General features: G+C 35.1%; 1 protein-coding gene across 2 annotated transcripts in view; it reads right to left on the reverse strand.

The window, feature by feature from the left end:
* Positions 1–2,242: 2,242 nt before the first annotated feature.
* The window catches only part of Glra3 (glycine receptor, alpha 3), a 646,799-nt gene continuing 625,113 nt past the window's right edge, over positions 2,243–23,928 (reverse strand). The window contains exons 8-10 of one of the 2 annotated variants that reach the window (NM_053724.5): positions 23,514–23,657; positions 21,952–21,996; positions 2,245–8,017 (exon numbers count right to left, since the gene is read on the reverse strand). In NM_053724.5, the coding sequence (NP_446176.4) occupies positions 7,739–8,017; positions 21,952–21,996; positions 23,514–23,657 (468 nt within the window). In that variant the 3' untranslated portion in view covers positions 2,245–7,738. Of the gene's footprint in view, positions 8,018–21,951; positions 21,997–23,513; positions 23,658–23,928 lie in introns of both variants that reach the window. The other variant, XM_063274983.1, reaches the window with a different exon arrangement.

The following is a 23,928-nucleotide window of genomic DNA, read 5'->3' on the forward strand; positions in this document are numbered from 1 at the left end:
CCTTCTTTAAAAGGTGAACAAGAATACCCTTGGGAGGGAATAGGGAGGGAAAGTTTAGAACAGAGGCAGAAGGAAAGTCCATTCAGAGCCTGCCCCACATGTGGCCCATACATATTCAGCCACCCAATTAGATAAGATGGATTAAGCAAAGAAGTGCAGGCTGACAGGGACCAGATGTAGATCTCTCCTGAGAGACACAGCCAGAATACAGCAAATACATAGGCGAATGCCAGCAGCAAACCACTGAACTGAGAACGGGACCCGAGTTGAAGGAATCAGATAAAGGACTCGAAGAGTTTGAAGGGGCTCGAGACCCCATAAGAACGACAATGCCAAGCTTCTAGGGACTAAGCCACTACCCAAAGACTATACATGGACTGACTCTGGGCTCCAACCTCATAGGTAGCAATGAATAGCCTAGTAAGAGCACCAGTGGAAGGGGAAGCCCTTGGTCTGCCAATACTGAACACTTAATGAACGTGATTGTTAGGGGGAGTGTGGTAATGGGGGGAGGATAACACCCATATAGAAGGGGAGGGGGAAGGCTTAGGGGAATATTGGCCTGGAAACCGGGAAGGGGAATAACAATCGAAATGTAAAGAAGTACACAAGTTAATAAAGATAAAAAAAAGATATGGAATACAAACTAAGCATTTGGTGGTATTGAAATTAATAAGTATAGTCAGTCTAATAGTAGTTGTTTTAAATTACTGCAATTTAAATAATATTAAATTATAAACATTATTATATTTATTATATGTATTATAATAATGTGAAATTATAGTAATAGAATTTTTTGAAAAGTATTTACTAATAATTTTCTCTCTACTTTTTTTGTAGTCACAAATCCTTTTTATTTTTTGTTTACATTGCATTGATTGTGTAGAACTAGAGTTTCATAAAGGTTACTCATTGTCAGAGCCTGGATGTGCAGAACTAGAGTTTCAAAAATGATACTCATTGTCAGAGCCCAGATGTGCAGGGCCGGACGTGCCTGAGGGAGAGCCAGAGATAGGACTTGCCGGACCAGCTACCAGCCCCAAGGACACTGACCATCCGTAGCCACCCCCTCCCCTTCCTTCACTCCCCAGAAGTGAGTCATCCCCCTGAGTGAGATGAGCCACCCTACCCACGCTGCTGAGCTGCTAGATAGCACATACTCCTTACTAATGTCATTTCGAGCCGAAAGTAACTGTGCACCATTTGAATTGACCAATCATGTGTAACCTGAGAATGCCCCTAACCTCCCCTATATAAACCCCCGAGTTTGGAAGCTCGGGGTCGATTCCTCTGTCTCCTGTGTGAGATACATATCGACCCTGGATACCGCTAATAGGGATCTCGTTAATAAAGCTACCTCTTGCTGTTACATCAAGACTGGCTACTCGTGATTCCTGGGGGCACCTCACCCCGCAATCGGAGCGAGAGACGCAGCTCCCCGTTTAGGGGTACGCTCTTTCAATAGATACCTTTAGCTCTTATTCTCTGAGATTAGTTTGCCCAATACCTGCGCAGTGTTTCAGTCAAGGAATTTTGCTAATATTAAAATGTGATAATTTTCTAGAACTGTAATGTTCTAGAAATACTATAGAATAACCATTATAACAGTTAATGAGGACCAGCTTGTGGAAATACATGCCAATTTAGCAAAGAATCTCCAATCTACAAATTTTACTGTACCTTGTGCAGTAAATCTATAATGTTATGGAAAATATTGCTACAAATAAATGTTACATTCTGCAACTTTGAGAGACATGTTATAATCTTATACCATAGGATAATAGTTTTAAGTTGTATTAGATGTCAAAGTTTCTATCTTTTTTTTTTTTTTTTTTTTTTTTACTATTTCACTATCAGTACACTCAAACCTCACTGGGTAATGAACAATAGCAACGTAAGTTGGAAGATTAAAAATAAAAGATTATCCAACACCCCATTTAGAAATGCTGCCTTAAATAAATCAAGTGATTTAGTGAATAAAAAAATTTAAGGCAAAGCCTCTAAAACAAAAGGCATTGATGGAGTTTTTTGTTTTTTTTTTTTTTTTTTTTATCTTTTATTCTATCTTAGACAAAAAGGAAGCACCCTGACAGGTATCAATCTTCCTTAGATGATATATCTGAAATTTAAAATACCACATGTGATTGTTTGTAGCAGGAGAAATGTAGTATGATTTCTGACATAAAATGATGTAATTCTTTAGTAAAATTTCTCTATAGATAATTAGACTAAAAGAATCGCGGTCTTGAAAAACATTAATTTTTATTATATTTCTGATCAAATTATCTGCAGTTCCACGAGGAAGACAATATACTGTTCACAGGTTAATGATTCATTAGAGATTTTGTTAGCTTCAAAATTATACTATAGGTCATATAACAAAAACAAGTTGGTAAAGCCATGCAAAACATCTTCATACCTCCAAATCACAATGTCGTGAAAAACTGTGGCATCCATCTAGACAGAAAGGGAGACTCAAATACCGTCCTCAGGAAGATGTACTTTCAATGTGCAGAAAATAACTAGTATCATAAAATGAGGAATAGCCTTTTAGAACATCTTTTCTCATTAGTAAATGAAGTCATTACACAACATGTAAAAGGAATCCATGGAAGAGTATATGACATTGTTTCTTTAGATTTTGTGTACCACAATGCTGATAAAATGTCAAGATGCTTCACTCCATGGTTTCAAAGTTTTATCACTCATCATACACTAAAACGTGAACTTACAGAGCAGCTTCTGCATAATTCATAAAGATGAAACAGTAAAGAAATGCAAAATTATTCAAACAAGGTCAAGTACAGTTTTACATCATAATCCTTTTTTGGCATTTAATTCAGAGTTCCTATTCCTCAAGACCATTAACAAGCTTGGCTAGAGACTGTGTAAAAATGCTTTGTCTATGAAGATAATTTTTGCTCATGCACTTCACAGAAAAATAAAGTATTAAAATAAACTTAATCAGGTCAATATATTTGAATTATACCTTTAATCTAAATAAAAGCATCGGTGTTTATTTCATAGTTTGTTTTACATTTTCTATCATTCTAAGACTTTCTATATATTTATATCTGAAATACATTGACTAAATATTTAATTTAAAATAAGTACTAAGTTATAGGACAGAATTTAAAGTTACTGAAAATAATGACATAGAACTTCATAAAAACCAATAACTTTTACTAAATATACAATTTTATATTTCACTATTTTGCAAACCTGAATATATCTTATGATTTGACAAAGTGCTGCAATGAATTTCTTAAATAAATAAAATGAATAATATGGATATTGAGTCGGACAAAAACAATGGCAGCAGGTATTAGGAAATGCAGAGTGGGCTTTGGTCAAGACAGAGTGGAGTTTCCTTTTTAGGAAGTAAATGGTTTTGGATGACAGTTAACCTTTTCTTATGCAAATTATGCTGCAAAGGAAGAGACTGCTGACTTCAGTCTCTAGATGGGAGCTAGGAGTCTGTCTAAGTCTTATTATTGTTAGTATTGTTTGCATGGAACCTAGGGTCTTTCAAATACCAAGAAAGCACTCTCCCCATTAAACCACCTCCCTGTGGTTACTATGTAGTATTATGTCTAGGACTCTAATCCCCCAAAGAAAATGCAGTAATGAGTTCTGGAGGCATTATGAGATCATGTAAATCTTGAATAGAAGTTTCATGTTTTGTTTCCACTGTCTATTTATTCACATAAATTCAGCTAAGGTATTCTTGTTAAAATTATTTGAAAAAGATTGCCTCTGGTAAGTTCTTTAGACCTATTGGCACAGGTTAGACAATTCTTCGGTCCAGTTTTATAGGACTTGAAATTTGATATTTAAAATATTGTGCAGTTTGATCACTAAATTCTTTCCCAAAAGGCACAAAAGTCAGCCATTTATTTCGACTTTACAGTGTCCTTAAAGTCAATCATAGGCAACACAATCCGGCTCATCTTGCTGAAAATGAATACAAATTAGCAGGCCAGGAATGCAAGTATTATAGTTGTGCTTGGTTGGTAGGTATTATTTAAGAAAGTCTTACAATTTCAATCACTAATATAATAATCTGCTCACAGAGATAAGACACTTCCTATGTTTATAGGTTTCAGTTTTCATTGATTATAATTGGCTTGGACTGATTGTCAAATTAAATTGCTTCAAGGTTGGAAACCATTCTAATGTGTTCCTAATATGTCAAGGATAATGTCTACTCTCATAGTTTTGACCTGTTCAGTTTCAATGAATACTGACCAATTTGGCTGAAAAATAAAAGAATATATGCTGCTAATATTAAACAGTATATGATAATATAAAATCTATTTCAGAGGGGATTGGATCGTTTTGCTTCCATTTTCCAATATTTAATACTAAAATATATTTCCTATTTTAGCTTGTTACCTGTCATCTTCTCACAAGTCAACTTCATGTGGTACACATTATAATAAAAGGAAATTTACTTGCCAATATGATACACCATTCTTCCAAGTAACTAGCAGATTAAAATATATCATGCTGAGAATAGAAAACTATTTTCACAAAATGAGATGAATGTAATTTTTTGAAACAATATGAAAGATTCACCTGACTATATTCAAATAGTGTGTTCATTTACAAAAATATTAGTGTAGTTAAGAGCTCATTATCTTCTTTTAAATATATGATTTATTTTTCATAATTTTCTTGATAACTTCCAGTATCTTATATAGATACAGGACATTCACAAAATCAATGCATGCAATTATATAATAGGTATGTGCTTATAGTTCAAAGTTAAAAATTAAATTTATTAGAATTTATGCATAGAAGAATGTATTGTGAAATATGGTAACTGTCCATGATACTCTGTGTAGCAGAGCTGAGAGCTGATTAGATCTTTGGATAAATGTAATGGAAGAAATTCTGGAGAGAAAAAGGATGGCTTAAAACTCTGTTTCATGTCTAAAGTAGTTCTGATAACTCCTGTAAGTCATAAAGAAAGTTCTAGGTCTTGTAGTGATTAGGGAAGAAAAAGAAAATTATACACATCTATACTAATAAGATAATGAATTACCTAAAAATGTGTGTCCTGGGGAACCAAATATTTCATGTTAAAATGAATAGATTTTAAAATTAAGTGAAATAAATGTCATGCATGTGCTCCACTCCACACCCTGCGCCCCACTCCCCATAGTTGCAGTATGGCTAATTTAGAATACCTCAGAACGTTTGCACTGGAGCTCAGCTTAAATGAGTTGTGGTTAGGTAAATATTTGAATTATTTCTTCTCATTGCTATTGCTCTAGTTTTAATTCTAGTTTGGGACTCGGGCTATGGTTTAGCAATAATCTCTTCCCTCACATGTAACAAACTCTGGTTCCAATTCTCAGTACTATGGATCAAAATCTTCATTTGATATAGGATTTTGATACTAATACCACAGGATGTTGTTGTTACTATAATTTTAAAGGTTCGGTAATATTGCATTAATTAGTTTATTAAAGGGGACAAATTTTTAAGCTCCTTTAATTCATCCCTGTTTGCTTTGTAATGGCTGCCTTGTAAGAGAAAGTTGTTTTTAGTGGGTTGTGTGTGTGTGTGTGTGTGTGTGTGTGTGTGTGTGTGTTGGCATACAGAATAAACATAATAGAAAGCAGAATTATTCATAAGAAAAAATAAGGAAATATACTTTTGAGATAGCAATATTTCTGTAGAATGAATGTCATTCTTGACAAATTTTCTCATGACTGATACATTATTTTTCTACTTCAGAGATTTAAAAAAAAAGAAAAATGACATCTAGCAACCTCAAATATGAAAGCTCATCACACTTGGGGAGTGATGATCACACCTCTGGGGCATATATGTGTTTGTGATTATTATATTTCTCTTTGCTTTTGGCAGGGTTTACTCATTTTAAGTGATGTTAGAAAACTTATGAAGTAAGATACATTAAGAATAGAAAAATGTGTGCTAGCATACATGGAAGGGGTTAATTCATCATTACTTCAAACGCTCTGGCTAACTCTCAGCCTAAGTAACATATCTTGCTCTGATATATATTACATGAATATATTTCTATGGTTTTCACTCATAAACAGGAAAGGATAACATGTATATCTGATTTTCAAGTGGATAGTTTTCAAGCAGAGGGAACGCTTGGTATCAAATTATTTTCCTTGTAGACTTTGCATAAAATCACAACCACAATGTTCTTATCTTGTGTAAACTACTTATAAAAGTGATATTTTTACTTTTTATTAGCAAACACTGATCAGCATGGATTACTTTTTAAAAAGTTAGTTTTAAAATCTATGGTTGGCTAATAAAACTACAGAGATATTGAAAAGCTTCTTTTTGGCTTTAAATGGCAGTTTCTGCTTTGAGTTTTCGGAGTTGTTGAAGGTCAAAAAAATAGTACCATTGGGTTCAAAAACTTGATTTTTCTATAACATATCTGAGTTGTTTTAAAATTCTTGATATTTTCACTGTATATAATTTTATAGACTAGCCAATAATTAAAGTATCTTAAAGTCACTCCAAAGGTTTTAAAGTATAATATTAATGACAACAATAATTAAGAAAAACAGTAAAAGAATCAGAGATTGGTAGCTGCTGTGTGACTGAGCTAACAAAACTTCAATACAGCTGAAATGTTGCATGGGTCATGAACAACTTTCAAGCAGAGTTGCTTTTAAATTCTTTACAACTCACGAGTCCCTACTACTCTGAATGCATTAGCTCATAAAGATTAAAATAATCTCACTCGATGGAGCTAATATGTTTAAATCACTTAGAATTAAAACCCATTCTCCTGTTATTTGGAGGCATTTTGGGATGATAGATTACACTGATGAGATGAAACTTCAGTGAGAGAAATGATTCTTATTAAAAATCTTTTATGAATCTATTTGTATTTGTTTTTTATCAAAATGTAAGTGCTTTAGTATAATTAATATTTAAAGTCTCATTCTACACTAGATAGAAAAGTCTTATTGGATCTTATTTAGTTACATTAAAAACACCATACATACAAACAAGCCCCTACTTAATTTAAGGAAAACAAATGTATTGGCTTAGTCATTAGTGTTTAGCACTAATTAAAATAAAGGCAACACTTATTTACAAGAAAAAACTGTCTTCAACATCTTCCTCCTCATTCCTAGAGATGTAAAGATAAGTAGAATTTTATAAACATGATTGCTTAAGCCATAGTGTTCTAAATGATGGCTTTCATTTTGACCATCCGATTTTGTTTTTATTGTGGTTGTTGGTTCCACACTGTTTCTATGGACAGTGTTCTGACATGAGTGACCTTGACATTTAATGATCTTGTTACTTCATCGATATGCTGTATATCTCAAGACATTTTATTATACTCATCATTTTGCTATACTTGCTTTATACATTTTATTGTGTAAATCTTGCTTCCGCAGTGTTTACTATAATTGAATTAAAACTCAAGACCTCCCAATGTAGTTATCATGTCTACTCTATGTGCTTGTAAAGCATATGCAACACATATTCACACTAGGAAGACAACAGATCACCTGTCAGGATTATGAAGCAGGACACCCACGATGTACATTTTGTATCATTTAACCAAACTGTCTCACTATTTTACATAGGAAATCAAAATAAATTCTTTCCCCATATGCTGTTCTGATGCACTGACTCTCACCTGCACCCCACATGCACACACACCCCGCTCCTTTAGCGGGGACTCTTTCTTCTCAATGCTCTGTTTTTGTATGCCTTCATAGACTTAATCTTGCTGATGATGAATGTCTTCATGCCTAAGGATTTTATAGATAACCCAGTAGAAAATGTTAAAAATCAGAAATGCTAGCGGAAAGCAGGCTCGGGAGATGGTGTCGATCTTCTTAGCCCTGTCGATGAAGACCTTCCTCATTTCATCGGCGCTCTTTGGCATGACCTGGACAGCATGGTTGGGACCTTTTGGAACCACACCATCCTTTGCTTGAAGACAGGGCCCCATTCCATAGGCAGTGAAGCTGAACCGACTCTCCCTCACCTCATCATCCTGTTTACAAAAAAATAGCAGGAGGTGCTTTAGTAAGGAAACGGGCACCCGATTCAATTCAGGATTTCAGAATCATGATTTCACTTCTACCATGATGCATGTTTGCCTTAATATGAAGAACAGACAGCTGAAGCACATGAAGATGAGTCGATCTGAAGTTTTCCTTATCTGGATACATCATATAGATGCACCCATCATTATAAACTCCCATATGAAATTTTAATAGAGAGGTAAAAATGCTGTGGTGTTTACATGTTACAAAAAATCTAAGTAAGAGTAGGGAAAAAACTATTGAGAGATTTAGTATAAATAACCAAAGTGAAAATACATACCAGAAGCATTGATTGAATTTTTCATTCTCCTAGAGACAACTTTTTGATACTTAATTTTCACGGTTCTAGTGAATTCCTTGGAAAATACAATCTATCAGATAAAGCTGCTTGCTTTGAGTTTCCTTTCATGTGTGCTTCCTTATTTTACACTATCCTGTTTGGAAGTGCTACCAGATAACATCATGCTCTAATTTGTATATAATATCTTCACAGATACCCGTGGTTTGGTGAATTATAAATGAAAATTGATAGAGGTTTACTTCGTTTTGAAAAGTGAATTTGCTATCACTCACTCCTTGCTCTTTTCCTGAAAATCAATTGTAAGTAATAAACTTGTTATAAAGTTAAAATTCACAATGATGTTTGTTTGAAATTATACAGGTACTTTTAAATATAACAAATTAAAGAGAGGTTTTCATATATTCATATTTAAAAAACACCCTGAAATTTGTGGTTGGACAATGGCTTGATGGGTCAGAGCACTTATTGCTCTTACAGATGATCTGAGTCAAGATCCCAACACCCACATGGAGGCTCACAACTGCATTTAACTGTGACCCCAGGGGATCCAGCGCTCTTTCCTGGATTCCATAGACACTGAAAGCACACAGTACAAATAGACTTTGACAAACACATAAAATACATGTAAAAAGTGTACTTTTTTCCTACTCTACACAATGCAATGTAAAATTAACAAATATAACATCTGTATGATAAAGGAACATTTTATTAAGCTGATTTATAATAAAATCAATGAATAGAAGATAAGAATAAATGGTTACTGATAACAAGGGTTTGTTCTTTCTTTTGCTAGTCAAACTGCTAGTTTAAAGGTACAGATTAATACATTTTATAGTTATATCTCTGCTCGGATAGTTCTTTTCATATTTGTTTAAGAGAAAAATTAATCATTTGGTTCAAAACTGCATTAGTTCTATAGTATATTATAAAATGTGAAAGTGAAAATAACCATAATTATGGATTGCAAAAGTGAGAGAATGATCAAGATTGATTTGGTAAAGTGTGAGACAGATTTTTAAAATTATGAAAGTGAGTCGATTCAACCTGAGATTAAAAAAAAATCATATCATTACTGGAAACATTTCAATTGTAAGGTCTATAAAGCCATTGGATTTTGATGGAAACAATTAAAATATGATAATTCAAAGCATCTTAAAGCCTCCATTGAAATTATCTTTGTCTGCTGTTGTAAGTTTGAAGAAAAAAATGGAAACCTTTTTTTTTCAGAACCCTAATAAATGTGTTGGTTTATGCAGCCATATTTTGACTTCCAAAAAATCAATTTTATGGCAAACTTGTTGCATGCTGTGAAACTGTCTGTCTTTAGTAAAGAATATATGATTTCAATTTTATTGTGGAAATGGTATATTTACATCTTTATATGGTATATTATCATCTTTAGGGTTTAGTAAATTATGCTGGTGCTTGCATTCCCAAGTAGAAATATGAGTTGTCTCAATAATTAATATTGTATGTGTAGGTCACATAATTTTGAAATATAATGTATTACTTAAATTATATGAAACCATAGGTTTAAAATACATCTTTAAACTAGACAAAATTGGCACAGCAGTGGAAGCAATTTGAAAGATCATTATCAAAGTACTAAGATTTCATGATTCTGCAATATATGCTTAGCAAAACAGAATTCACTGACTATCTTTCTTTTTATTCTGGACAATTTGTTTTAAAATCTTTGTGACCACTGCTGCTTTTCTCAAGTAAAAGTTTTTCACTTGAAATGCAATATAATGAGTGAACAAACAACTCTTTCTGTTATATCTAACTTACTTTATGTAGTGGGTTAACATCAGTCCTGAGCTGTTATTGTACTCTGAGAATGACCCCTGGGCTCTAAGTCATTATTTTCTTAAGAACATAAAATTAAACTAAATGAGAAATAGACTTCACAAGCATGGAACAGCCATGAGAGGCTGTACTTAGACCTATAGATCTTTAGCCAGTGAATAAAACACAGTATGAAACTTCTGTATGTAAAGGCAATTGCACACACCTTGACTATTGTGCTTGGATTACCTATGTGTTCTTGAGAAACAGCTCTGATTCCTGTAAGGTGAGGATGGTGGTAAAATGAGTCAAAAGAATGATGTGGAGTCTGAGTGAACATTCAATCTAAATGTCAGCAGTGGAAACAGAAGAGACACTTTAGAACTGTGTTGACTCAATAGCTTGGAAAGTTTTGTTCTGATGTGTTCTAAGAAGAATCTGGTGTTCATCTGCTCTGGGTTTAAAAAAGCAAAAGATGTACTGACAGTTTTTGCAGAGGAATTTTTATCCAGCAACATGGCTGCCCTGACGACATCTAAAGACATCTAGTTCTGCTTTATACAGCTGGAATATAGACACGCTGCACACCTTTAATCTTTCTGGCTGCAATATAGACACACTCTTAGTGGAAATCTTTAATCCCTAACAGTGGTTTCTAATTAAGGGGCAGACAAAGTGATGAATCAGTGAAAGACTTAACAGAATGAGTTGGAGATAGGATATACCCAATTCTCACAGGAACAGAAAGAAAGGGAGACTATTTAAGAGCAGTGAAGGACGAGTTCATCAGTCAGTGGGATTCAGTGCAGTGAGTACAGTGCAGTGCAGTGCAATGGAGTTGAGTTTGTTCCTGAGTCCATTCAGTTCAGAGTAGGTCAGCACAGGCAGTTGAAAATGGAGAATAAGAAGCTGATTGGTGTGCATTGTTGTTCTTATGGGGTTGCAATCCCCTTCAGCTCTTTTAATCCTTCCTCTAATTCCCCCAAAAGGGTTCCTGTTCTCAGTTTAGTGGTTTGCTGCTAGCATTCACTTCTGTATTTGACATGCTCTGGTTGTGTCTCTTAGGAGAGATCAATATCTGGTCCCTTTCAGCATATACATTTTAGCTTCATTAATCTAATATAGTTTTGGTGGAGATTATATATATATATATATATATATATATATATATATATATATATATATATATATATATGCCACATGTGGGGCGGGCTCTGAATGGCTGTTCCTACAGTCTCTGCTCTAAACTTTGCTTCCATATCTCCTCCTATGGATATTTTTGTTCTCCCTTTTAAGAAGAAATGGAAAACCACTACCCAAAGGCTATACATGGACTGACCCAGGGCTCCAACTCCATATGTAGCATAGAATAGCCTTGTTGGGGCACGAGTGGAAGGGGAAGATCTGGGTCCTGCCAAGGTTGGAACCCCAGTGCAGGGGAATGGGGGGGTAAGATGGAGTAGACGGGGGCACCCTTATCGGGGGCGTGGAGGGGATAGGGGGCTTATGGACAGGAGACTAGGAAAGGGAATAACATTTGAAATGTAAATAAAAAATATATCCAATTTAAAAAGAAAGGAGCCAGATTAGAACAAATTGCCAGACTTTGTTGGAGGCCACCCAGAATAATTTAGAGAGAATCTAGGAGAAGTCAGATTGAACCAGTCAGCTTGGAGATGAGGTTGAGCCAGAACAGCAGAATTGAAATAGCCAGCCAGAGTTCATAAGGAACCAGAAATGGTGAGCCTATTTAGCAGAAACCTCCAAGACAACAGTTATGTCTGGGGAAATAAAGTTACTTTAGACAAATTATTGGACCTGAGTCTCATTATGGGGATATACATGGCACAGATTTATCCCCTAGTGAAGGATTATGTGGAAGAACAATGAGATGAAAATTAAAGAGAAAGTTCTCTGAAGATCCAATAATTTCTTTCTTAATTAACTGTCTTCATGAATTTGGAGACAATTGGCAGTTTAAAAAAAACAGCAAAGGAAGAAAGAGGTTTTCTGACATGGTTCAAGGTAAGAACTTGCAAGAATATTTTTCTTAGTTTTGATGACACTGAATGGTGACACTCCAGTATTTGCAGTATACTTTGCCCCACAAAAACATGTGAGCTATATGTTAATAAGTATGAAATAGACAGAGTTAGTTTTAATATAACAATTTGACTTTAGTAGTCCAACCTGATCTTTCAACATTTGTGCAACATGCAAATTGAAGTCATTCACCTTCTTAATGCTAATTTTTGGGGGTAGGTGTGTACTTTGTATTTACTTCATCTATAAATTCAGACTATAATTCTAGTTCTTGGTATCCAGATATTTCCAGGAGTTACCAAATAGGGCAAAATAGTTACAGTGTAATTATTTTTGTCATTTTGTAGCTTTAGCAGACCTCTATGTGATTCATGGTTTCATGAATCAGGTAAACTGATACAGGAACTAATGATAAAATTTCAGATGATGAAAGATTAAGGAAATCCAAGATTAAGGAAATCCAAGATTAAGGAATCCAAGATTAAAAAACAATATTTAAAATGGAGTGTTCAAGAGCACCAAAAGCACTTTTGAAATACTGGAAAGAACCAAGAAAACAATAAGAAGAGACAAAGAGAAGTGGGTGGGGCAGAAGAGGGGTGGCAAAGTGACTGGGTATGGCTGTAGGTATCAGTGATCATGAAGATTCTAGGTAGGAATAAAGAGAATATAGAGGGGACTTTGGCCTCCCTGTGCAATTGAACGACACATTGCTACTTCAGGTCTGAGCCTAATCTGTGAAAAGCTTGTTCTTAGTATAGTTTTAAGTGGATGTATTGTAATTATCTAAATCTTTATCTGAGATGAATATCAAACAATATCATTAAAAAAGGGATACTTGGTGGTCCAGACTGCATCCGGATCTGAAGGGACCCGGTCAAAAAACTCCCTGCACCCAAATCCTGTGGGAGGGAGAGCTAAGACCTTCAGAGGGACAGACAGGCCCGGGAAGGCAGAAACCACTCTCTGCCCACATTTCTGAATCTAGAGGAACACACCTAGCACAATCTGGGACCCTGTGCACAGGGATTCAGAGAAAGTAGGACAGGCCCTTCTGGTTGCTTCCCAGAAGGAGAGCTGAAAGTCACCCCCGAGGAGCGATTTAGGACCGAGACTGGAGGTAAGACCAACCTTCCTGCTCCAAGTGACCTACCTGGTGGACACAGTCCCACAGGAACAGCTGAAGAACAGTAGACAGGAAAGACTACACGCTTGAAAGCAGAACACTCTGTTCCCATAACTGGCTGAAAGAAAACAGGAAAACAGGTCTACAGCACTCCTGACACACAGGCCTATAAGATGGTCTAGCCACTGTCAGAAATAGCAGAACAAGGTAACACCAGAGACAATCTGATGGCAAGAGGCAAGCACAGGAACCCAAGCAACAGAAACCAAGACTACATGGCATCATCAGAGGCCAATTCTCCCACCAACCCAAACACTGAATATCCAAACACACCAGAAAAGCAAGATCTAGATTTTAAATCACATTTGATCATGATGATGGAGGACTTCAAGAAAGACATGAAGAATTCCCTTAGAGAAATGCAGAAAAACACAAATAAACAAGTAGAAGCCTATAGAGGGGAATCACAAAAATCCCTGAAAGAATTCCAGGAAAAAACAATCAAACAGGTGAAAGAATTAAAAATGGAAATAGAAGCAATAAAGAAAGAAAAAGGGAGACAACTCTGGATATAGAGAACCAAAGGATGAAACAAGGAGCCGTAGATACATGTATCACCAACAGAATACAAAAGATAGAAGAGAGGATCTCAGGAGCAGAAGATTCCATAGAAATCATCAACACAACTGTCAAAGATAATGTTAAATGGAAAAAGCTACTGGCCCAAAATATACAGGAAATCCAGGACTCAATAAGAAGATCAAACCTAAGGATAATAGGTATAGAAGAGAGTGAAGACTCCCAACTCAAAGGACCAGTAAATATCTTCAACAAAATCATAGAAGAAAATCTCCCTAACCTAAAGAAAGAGATGCCCATAAACATACAAGAAGCCTACAGAACTCCAAATATATTGGACCAGAAAAGAAACTCCTCCAGTCACATAATATCAAAACACCGAAGGCACAAAACAAAGAAAAAATATTAAAAGCAGTAAGGGAAAAATGTCAAGTAACATATAAAGGCAGACCTATTAGAATTGCACCTGGGGTTGGGGATTTAGCTCAGTGGTACAGCGCTTGCCTAACAAGCACAAGGCCCTGGGTTTGGTCCCCAGCTCCAAAAAAAAAAAAAAAAAAAATTACACCAGACTTCTCACCAGAGACTATGAATGACAGAAGATCCTGGAAAGATGTCAGAGAGACCCTAAGAGAACAAAAATGCCAGCCCAGGTTACTGTATCCAGCAAAACTCTCAATTAACATAGATGGAGATACCAAGATATTCCATGACAAAATGAAATTTACACACTATGTTTCTATAAACCCAGCCCTACAAAGGATATTAAATGGTAAAGCCCAACACAAGGAGGCAAGGAACACACTAGAAAAAGGAAGAAACTAATCGTTTTGCAACAAAACAAAGAGAAAACAAGGACACAAACATAATCTCACATCCAAATGCGAATATAAAAGTCACTATTCCATAATACATCGCAACACATCAATGGACTCAATTCCCCAGTAAAAAGATACAGATTAACAAACTGAATACACAATGAGGACCCAAGATTTTGTTGCATGCAGGAAACATACCTCAGAGACAAAGACAGACACTATCTCAGAATAAAAGGCTGGAAAACAAAATTTCCAATAAAATGGTCTAAAGAAGCAAGCTGGAGTAGCAAATCTAATATAGAATAAAATTGATTTTCAGCCAAAAGTCATCAAAAGAGATAAGGAAGGACACTTCATATTCATGAAAGGAAAAATCCAAGATGAACTCTCAATCCTAAATATCTATGCTCCAAATACAAGATCACCTACATAGATAAAGGAAACCTTACTAAAGCTCAAAGCACACATTGCACCTCACACAATAATAGTAAGAGATTTCAACACTCAACTCTCATCAATGGACAGATCATTGAAACAGAAATTAAACAGAGACGTAGACAGACTAAGAGAAGTCATGAACCAAATTACTTTATTATGAAATTCATTTTAGTTTTGAGTAACTGAAGTGATCATAAAATTAAGGTATGTTATAACTTAAAAGTACATAAATTTTTATAGGACAAAGAGTGAATCAAATGGGCTCAAAATAAGCAAGAGAAAAATCAACGATCAAAAACGTAAAATAAAAAATTTATTTGTATTTTCCCAGAGATAAACCTCTATATTATTCTTTTCAAAGTAAGATAATAAAAATTTAAAATGCCACTTAATTACTATATAATTTATTTTCATAAGAAGACTTAAAACCCCTTTTTAAATTAGGAGCAGAGAAACAACGTATTAGTGATTATGCATCAAAACAACATTGAAAATTTGAATGACCCTTTCTCTTTATTTCTAGCCTCGCATTGAAGGGCAACTTAAATAACTACATATTGAAGATTGAAATGGCAAATACAGACTGAAAGTCGCAGCCTAGATGTGGACATTCAGCAAAATTCCCTCATTTCTGTCATCACAATAATATACTCTTTTACATGTGAGCTCAGAACAACCAGAGTGAACTTTGTATCTCATTCCAGGTCTTTAAAATGACAAGTTAAAAATATAAATTTGGAATATGAAAATGACAATAATAGGAAAATTGCCACAGAATGATTGTAAAATATTATGCACCTTAGACAGCAGGATATAGTGATAGTTGTAGTAAGATAGAGTGAAGTATGGTAAGGGATAATAACGTTACATATACAATTTTCACCTTAATGTTTCTATCTTATTTGATGTTTTTCCAACATTCTTTACACAGTTAACGAATAGATAAGATTTACTTGTTTAAAAATTTTTATAAATTTATTTTCAAATACATAAGTGACAGAGAAAGGCAGTTGGATTAATTTCCATTTAGTTGATTTTGAAATACGTGGATTTAAAATATTGCTACTAAATACAATAATTGCTTACTTCAAGAGATCAAAAGAAAATATAATTTACTATACCTGTAACTTTTTCCATGTTGTTTCAAAAATAAATCTTAAGAAAGTTCAAGTATAGTCAATAAAACTATTCTTTAGCTGAAATTCAAGCATCAATGTGAATTTCTTTGAACAGTAGTTGTAGGAGAATTCTGCATTTATTATACATGCCATCTGACTTAGCCTCAGAACTGAGTACATGCTTGATGTATGGATCATTGGTTCCAAACGTAATTACGATTAAGATTTTAAAGATGAATGTTTATCAGCTTTAGTAGTTCTCTGGTGGAACTTTTGGGATCACTTAAATATACTATCATGTCGTCTGCAAATAGTGATATTTTGACCTCTTCTTTTCCGATCTGTATCCCCTTGATCTCCTTTTGTTGTCTGATTGCTCTGGCTAGAACTTCAAGAACTATATTGAATAAGTAGGGAGAGAGTGGGCAGCCTTGTCTAGTCCCTGATTTTAGTGGGATTGCTTCAAGTTTCTCTCCATTTAGTTTAATGTTAGCAACTGGTTTGCTGTATATGGCTTTTACTATGTTTAGGTATGGGCCTTGAATTCCTATTCTTTCCAGGACTTTTATCATGAAGGGGTGTTGAATTTTGTCAAATGCTTTCTCAGCATCTAATGAAATGATCATGTGGTTCTGTTCTTTCAGTTTGTTTATATAATGGATCACGTTGATGGTTTTCCGTATATTAAACCATCCCTGCATGCCTGGGATGAAGCCTACTTGATCATGGTGGATGATTGTTTTGATGTGCTCTTGAATTCGGTTTGCCAGAATTTTATTGAGTATTTTTGCGTCGATATTCATAAGGGAAATTGGTCTGAAGTTCTCTTTCTTTGTTGTGTCTTTGTGTGGAAATCAGTCTGGAGGTTCCTCAGAAAATTGGACATTGAACTGCCTGATGATCCAGCTATACCTCTCTTGGGCATATACCCAAAAGATGCCTCAACATATAAAAGAGACACGTGCTCCACTATGTTCATCGCAGCCTTATTTATAATAGCCAGAAGCTGGAAAGAACCCAGATGCCCTTCAACAGAGGAATGGATACAGAAAATGTGGTACATCTACACAATGGAATATTACTCAGCTATCAAAAACAACGAGTTTATGAAATTCGTAGGCAAATGGTTGGAACTGGAAAATATCATCCTGAGTGAGCTAACCCAATCACAGAAAGACATACATAGTATGCACTCATTGATAAGTGGCTATTAGCCCAAATGCTTGAATTACCCTAGATCCCTAGAACAAACGAAACTCAAGACGGATGATCAAAATGTGAATGCTTCACTCCTTCTTTAAATGAGGAAAAAGAATACCCTTGGCAGGGAAGGGAGAGGCAAAGATTAAAACAGAGACTGAAGGAACACCCATTCAGAGCCTGCCCCACATGTGGCCCATACATATACAGCCACCCAATTAGACAAGATGGATGAAGCAAAGAAGTGCAGACCGACAGGAGCCGGATGTAGATTGCTCCTGAGAGACACAGCCAGAATACAGCAAATATAGAGGCGAATGCCAGCAGCAAACCACTGAACTGAGAATAGGTCCCCTATTGAAGGAATCAGAGAAAGAACTGGAAGAGCTTGAAGGGGCTCGAGACCCCAAAAGTACAACAATGCCAAGCAACCAGAGCTTCCAGGGACTAAGCCACTACCTAAAGACTATACATGGACTGACCCTGGACTCTGACCCCATAGGTAGCAATGAATATCCTAGTAAGAGCACCAGTGGAAGGGGAAGCCCTGGGTCCTGCTAAGACTGAACCCACAGTGAACTAGTCTATGGGGGGAGGGCGGCAATGGGGGGAGGGTTGGGAGGGGAACACCCATAAGGAAGGGGAGGGGGGAGGGGGATGTTTGCCCGGAAACCGGGAAAGGGAATAGCACTCGAAATGTATATAAGAAATACTCAAGTTAATAAAAAAAAAAATGTAAAAAAAAAAAAGATGAATGTTTAGGACCTAGATGAATTATGTAAACAGAGTATAGATATTTTAAGGGAAAGAAGAGAAGTCCACAAGATACATTTAAAAAGTATATTCGCACTTATGGGATAATATATTAAATTCTAACAGTGGATAGCAATTATTTGTCAAGAGTTATAAAATTAGAATAGATGGTAGGTAGAAAAACAACATGCATATTTTAGTTAACTTTGAGATAGAGGCAATTCTGATGAGGTTTAGATTGAAGTAAAAAGGGATTATGTCATTTTGTTTCTTTACTTTGAATTATTTTAAATTTACCTGCTAATTCTCTCTGTGTCTCTCTGTCTCTGTTTCTTTCACTCTCTCTCATCTCTCTGTTTCTCTTGACTCAGTCTCTGTCTTTCTGTCTCTCTGTTTCTCTGTCTCTGTCTCTGTCTCTCTGTCTGTCTGTCTGTCTGTCTGTCTCTCTCTCTCTCTCGTGTGTGTGTGTGTGTGTGTGTGTGTGTGTGTGTGTGTGTGTGTGTGTGTGCACCATAGGATGGCACAGGGGTGGAGGTTAGAGAACAACTTGGGAGACTTAGTTCTTGTCTCTTCCTCACTTTGGTTCTGAGAATAAAACTCAGGTCAGGTCACCATCCATTTTCATCTTAAGTACTCTCACCTACAAAAACATTTTGCTAGCCCTACATTACGTTATTGAATGTGATTTTCATGAATTGTTAAACAATATATACTTCAAAGGAGTAGTTTGCTTAACATTAAGTCCCAAATAGCTGTTTTCAGAAATAATCAAAATCATATAATTCTGTTTTACTGAAGAAGATAAAAGTTTAGTTTCTCATATAAGTATTTTCTTGGGAAAATTTCTCAATATGAATGATTGATAATCTACTTTTAAAGGTATTTATAAAAATTGGAGGTCATACCTATATAGAAAGCATTAAGTCTAGAATATAGCATAAATTAATCTATAATAGAACATGTTAAATGACTTTATGTATATAGGTAACATATAACATCAGCCATGAGATTTCATCTTTTCAAACAATACATTTCACATAAAATTTGTATTTGTTTTAAGACTCTGGACCTGACAAAACACAAGACAGAAAAATAATTTACACACTAATACACTTAAAAGTTGTATTGAGCTATTTTAAAGTAAGACAACATATAAATTTGCAATAAAAGCAATTTTATGTGATTAAAGAAAATTTCAAAATGCAGTCAATTATATCTGTGTTTTATAAAGACAACTGTTGGCCTAGGTAAACACAAACTTTGCTCTTAACTTCTTAAGTAAAATACTAATTCATTCATAATTTATTTGCATATGCAGATAATAAGAAGACGGAAGTTGTAGAATATTGTGCAAATGAATTTTCTCCTAGCAAAGCATTGCATCACTAGTGTAATGGGTAGGAAGCTACATGAAATGCACTGAAGCAGTCCCGTGTCACTCAAAGCTCTCAACAGATTAGCTCCTGTTCAGAAATACTACAGTATCTTTGGATCTTTCCATACTTAAGAATAATAAACCCTAATCAAAATTTTTTCAGATCATGCATGCACCCACACACATACAGCACTGGAGGTAGCATCTATGACATGGCGCAGTGGGAGTCAGCACATAGCAGGTAACGACAGTGTGGGGTGGGGAAATTTGGATATAAGTGCAAAATTTTACTCCTCCAAGTAGACAAAGTGGTTTTTTTGTACCTCTAATAGAAAAGAAGCAAAATTCCAAAGATTACATATAAAATTCAAGTATGTACTAAACTATACATCAATATTTCTAGGTATTCCATCTGTAAGAGCTCTTCTTGTGACAAACTTTCTATAAGTAGGCAATTTTGTTTACTTTGGTTATCCTTTCAAATGAGCACAAGGAGGGAAACTCATGTAAATTGGTGCTTATGAAAATAGACACTCTGTATTAATTTGGTCTTATTTTGATTATAAGAGATTGCTTGGAGAATTTCAAAGTAGAATATGTAGAATAAGAGGATGAAGAATTTGGTAAGCCCTGATGGTTATTAGATTTTACATATGCTTATAGTATTTATTGCATATTACTCTACACATGTATATAATTCTATATTTAAGTCATCATTTTTGGCTATTCAGATTTCCAGAAATTAAAAAGCCTCTAATAGAATTGTTGCAGTCAATAAATCTTATGACCTTTTTCGCAGATTAAAAACAAGAAATATTGGGTCTAGCAAGTAAAATATAAATTAGACTACAAAGTAAACTAGTCAAGTGACTGTAGATTCTAGGAGAACTCAGCAAGTACTTGTTTTAGTGAGAGTTTCTATTTCAGTGATAAAATATCGTGACCAAAGAAAGCAAGGCAGGGAGGAAAGAGTTTATTTGACTTGCACTTCCATGTCACAGTGCATCACTCAAAATTAAGTCAGGACAGGAATAAAAGCAGGGAAGGAACCTAGAAGCAGGAACTGATGCAGATAGAAGCCATAGGTGCTGCTTACTGACTGACTTTCATGGCTTGCTCAACCTGCTTTCTTATAGAACTAGTACCATCACTCCACAGATGGCACTACTCAAAACTCGTTGTGACCTCCACTGTCAATCACTAATTAGGAAAGTACCCTACAGCTGGATCTTATGGAGGCATTTCTCTGTCAAGCTTACCTACTTTCAGATCACTAGTTTGTGTCAAGCTGACATGAAACTAGCCAGTAGAATACCTTAAAGCAATACTGTGTAAAGATAGTATATATGAAAGTTGAGATGGTAAAAGTATTCATTTAATGTTATTTCATTTGCTAGATTCTTAACTGGAATGCCCAGCCCAATCTTGGAAGCCACTTTAAATATATAATTTACCCTCAAACTTTCAATTTCTCAAACTAGATTATTTTACTGTAATTTCATGGAACAAATTCTTGGCTTTGGTACATTAATAAATTACCTATGGACCATGGACCAATACTCTAGAGTTCTTTCCTAGATATTTACATATTGTGCTTAGATGTGTATCTTTATGATATCTTTACATATTTATGTTTATAAATTTGAAAAGATATTTTCACTAAAATAAAATTGTTAATTTCCTGCACATACTCATAATGAATAGATTCTAAAGATACTCAGGCTGGACAAAGCATTCTGAAACTCACTTCCAGGTCCTTGTACAGTTGCTCTTAGAGTTGCACAATAATTAATTTACTATTTATTTCTTCACTTATTTATTGTCTTGTGTTTATTTATGTATTATTAATTAATTAGTTAATTTGTTTTTGAGGTACAGTTTGTCTCACTGTGTAGTTCTGCCTGGATTGGGACTTGCTGTGTAGATTAGGCTGGTTACAACTCACAGAAATCTGCATGCTTCTTTCTTTCTAGTGCTAGGATTGAAGATGTGTTCCACCACACCCAGCTCTCACTTCTTTTGAAGTTAATTTTCCCTACTTCTATCATTTTTCCTCCCTGCAGAGATTATAACAAGAATATATATATGCTTAAATTCACCTTAACCAGTTAAATAACTTGGAACTTGGTCAAAGTAAATGCATCATAACTAACTTAGCCTATTGTTGAGCAAGGAAAGAGAAGAATATAGCTCTTAGAAAAGACGAAGGGAAATGGTTTTTGCTTAGTTTTATGTCTGGAAGCCGCTGTGTTTCCCCACCAAACACTGCCTCGGAGCAGAATATGCTGTCTGCTTTTTCTAGATGATCACATTCTTCTATTTAGAGTTTAAAAAGACATTTACCGTGTCTGAGAAACGGTAAAACTTCTCCAGTGCAAAAGCTTCTGTCTGTGGGAAGGTAAAGTGGACCAAGAGGGATTGAGAAACCAGAGAGTCAAGTCACGTATAATTACACAGTTGATTTTAATCATATACACCATTTTAGCATACATATGAAACAATTCATTAATGTTTACAAATGCTAAGTATCCATCCAAAAGTATTCAATCAAAATAAGTAGCTTTTTCTGTGTTAAATATTAATAACCCTTAATCATTTATGCTTTCTGAGTATTCAAATCATGATGAGCGAATGATAAACCATTATTATTTCTAGCTTTCCCTGGAACGCCAGTCATTGAGAATATTAATCTTAGCATCTTTGCTGTGAGTCAAAGAGTAACAGACATTAAATGCAGCGAATAATTTATCTCACACCTACGTGTGGTAAAACTGAATAAAGAGGCATCTTAGTCAAAAACAATATTGAAAAGATGAACCAGAATTTAATATCAAATCTGTGGACTATTTCATTATTCAGTGAAGTTTAGTGCTGAGTGTGTATGAGCTAGCATTCTTCCTATTAGACAATTTATGCTTAGAAAAATTGCCTCAATTACTAACAGGAACAAAAGGCCCTGTTAAGGCTTGGTTCTGTAACACTGTTTATGTTCAGTCTAAGAATCAGGAGAGAAAGGGCAGCAAAAGTCTGCTTGCTGCCTGAGATGTGGTGAGGAGAAAGGGAGGGAAGGAGAGAAGGGGTTGGGAGGCAAGGAGGAAGGGAGAGGAGGGCAGAAGATAAAGGGAGAGGAGCAAAGGAGACAGAGGTGGTATAGGAAGAAGAGCAGAAAGAGGAGGAGGAATGAGAGGCAGAATGGGAAAGTGGTGGAGGACCAGGGAGAAAAAGAGAAAGAGGAGGACTCAGACTTAAGTGCCCAAAGTCCAGGGGAAGGTGGCAAAGTGAAAGTTAATCTCATCACAGTGCATTTCAACATACGGATGGTAACATTTTTTCATGCAAATTTAACAAATGAAAAATTTAATATTGTTTTATGTCCAATATAATACTGTCTCCATGTTAATGCTCCTTTCCTGCAGGCACTTGAAGATGCTTACTCGGTCTCTGATATGTTTTGGAAGTCAGTTGCCTTAGAATTCATTTAATACTAACTGGACTTTAGCAGATAGAGACTTAATAGCATGACCTCATCATGTTATCAATACTTCCGTGGTATTATGTGGAAGCAAATTAGTTAGCTTATAAAAAGAGACAATTTTCATAATTAAGTTTGATTTCTGTATTAAGTAATGATATCAGGAATACTCTATTATTGCAAGTGAGAAGTTTATCAACTGAAGCATAAAAGGTTTGGTTTGTGTCATCATATATGTTCCTTAAGTATAATTCAATACTACAGTTTCTTCCTGCACTCATCCTAACATTTTTTTGACTGAATAAAATTGAAAGGATATTACTTTATTTAGTCCTTGGTATGAATTTTCCTCTTGTACATTTGCATTAAATGAAACAAATCAGTTTATACTGCAAATTGATATCCCACTGAACCCAATAAAATAATCACTTACTTTATTTTTCCTCTTTCGCCGAAACCTCAGCAGTTCTTTGTGTTGCCTTGATACAAAATTCACGGCTGCATACTCCAGAAGTGCTGAGAACACAAAAAGGAGACACACTGCCATCCAAATGTCAATTGCCTTGACATAGGACACCTGGTCAGGGGAGGGAAAAAAAAAGAGCATGAAAATTGACTTTCATTGCTACTGCCTTTAAAAACAGTACTGATTGTTACTTTATGATTATGAATATAAATTATAGATCAGTTAGAAAAATAAATGAAAAATATATTTACTAAGAACTGTCAGGATATGATATTTTATAAACTTCTGGATTAATCATAATTTTAGAACTTGAATATATTTTGCTATTATTTTCATATTAGGCATTAACTAAATTACAAGAAAATAAAGATGAAATATTTAT

Source organism: Rattus norvegicus, chromosome 16 (genome assembly GCF_036323735.1).
Source record: "Rattus norvegicus strain BN/NHsdMcwi chromosome 16, GRCr8, whole genome shotgun sequence".
NCBI classification, from domain to species: Eukaryota; Metazoa; Chordata; class Mammalia; order Rodentia; family Muridae; genus Rattus; species Rattus norvegicus.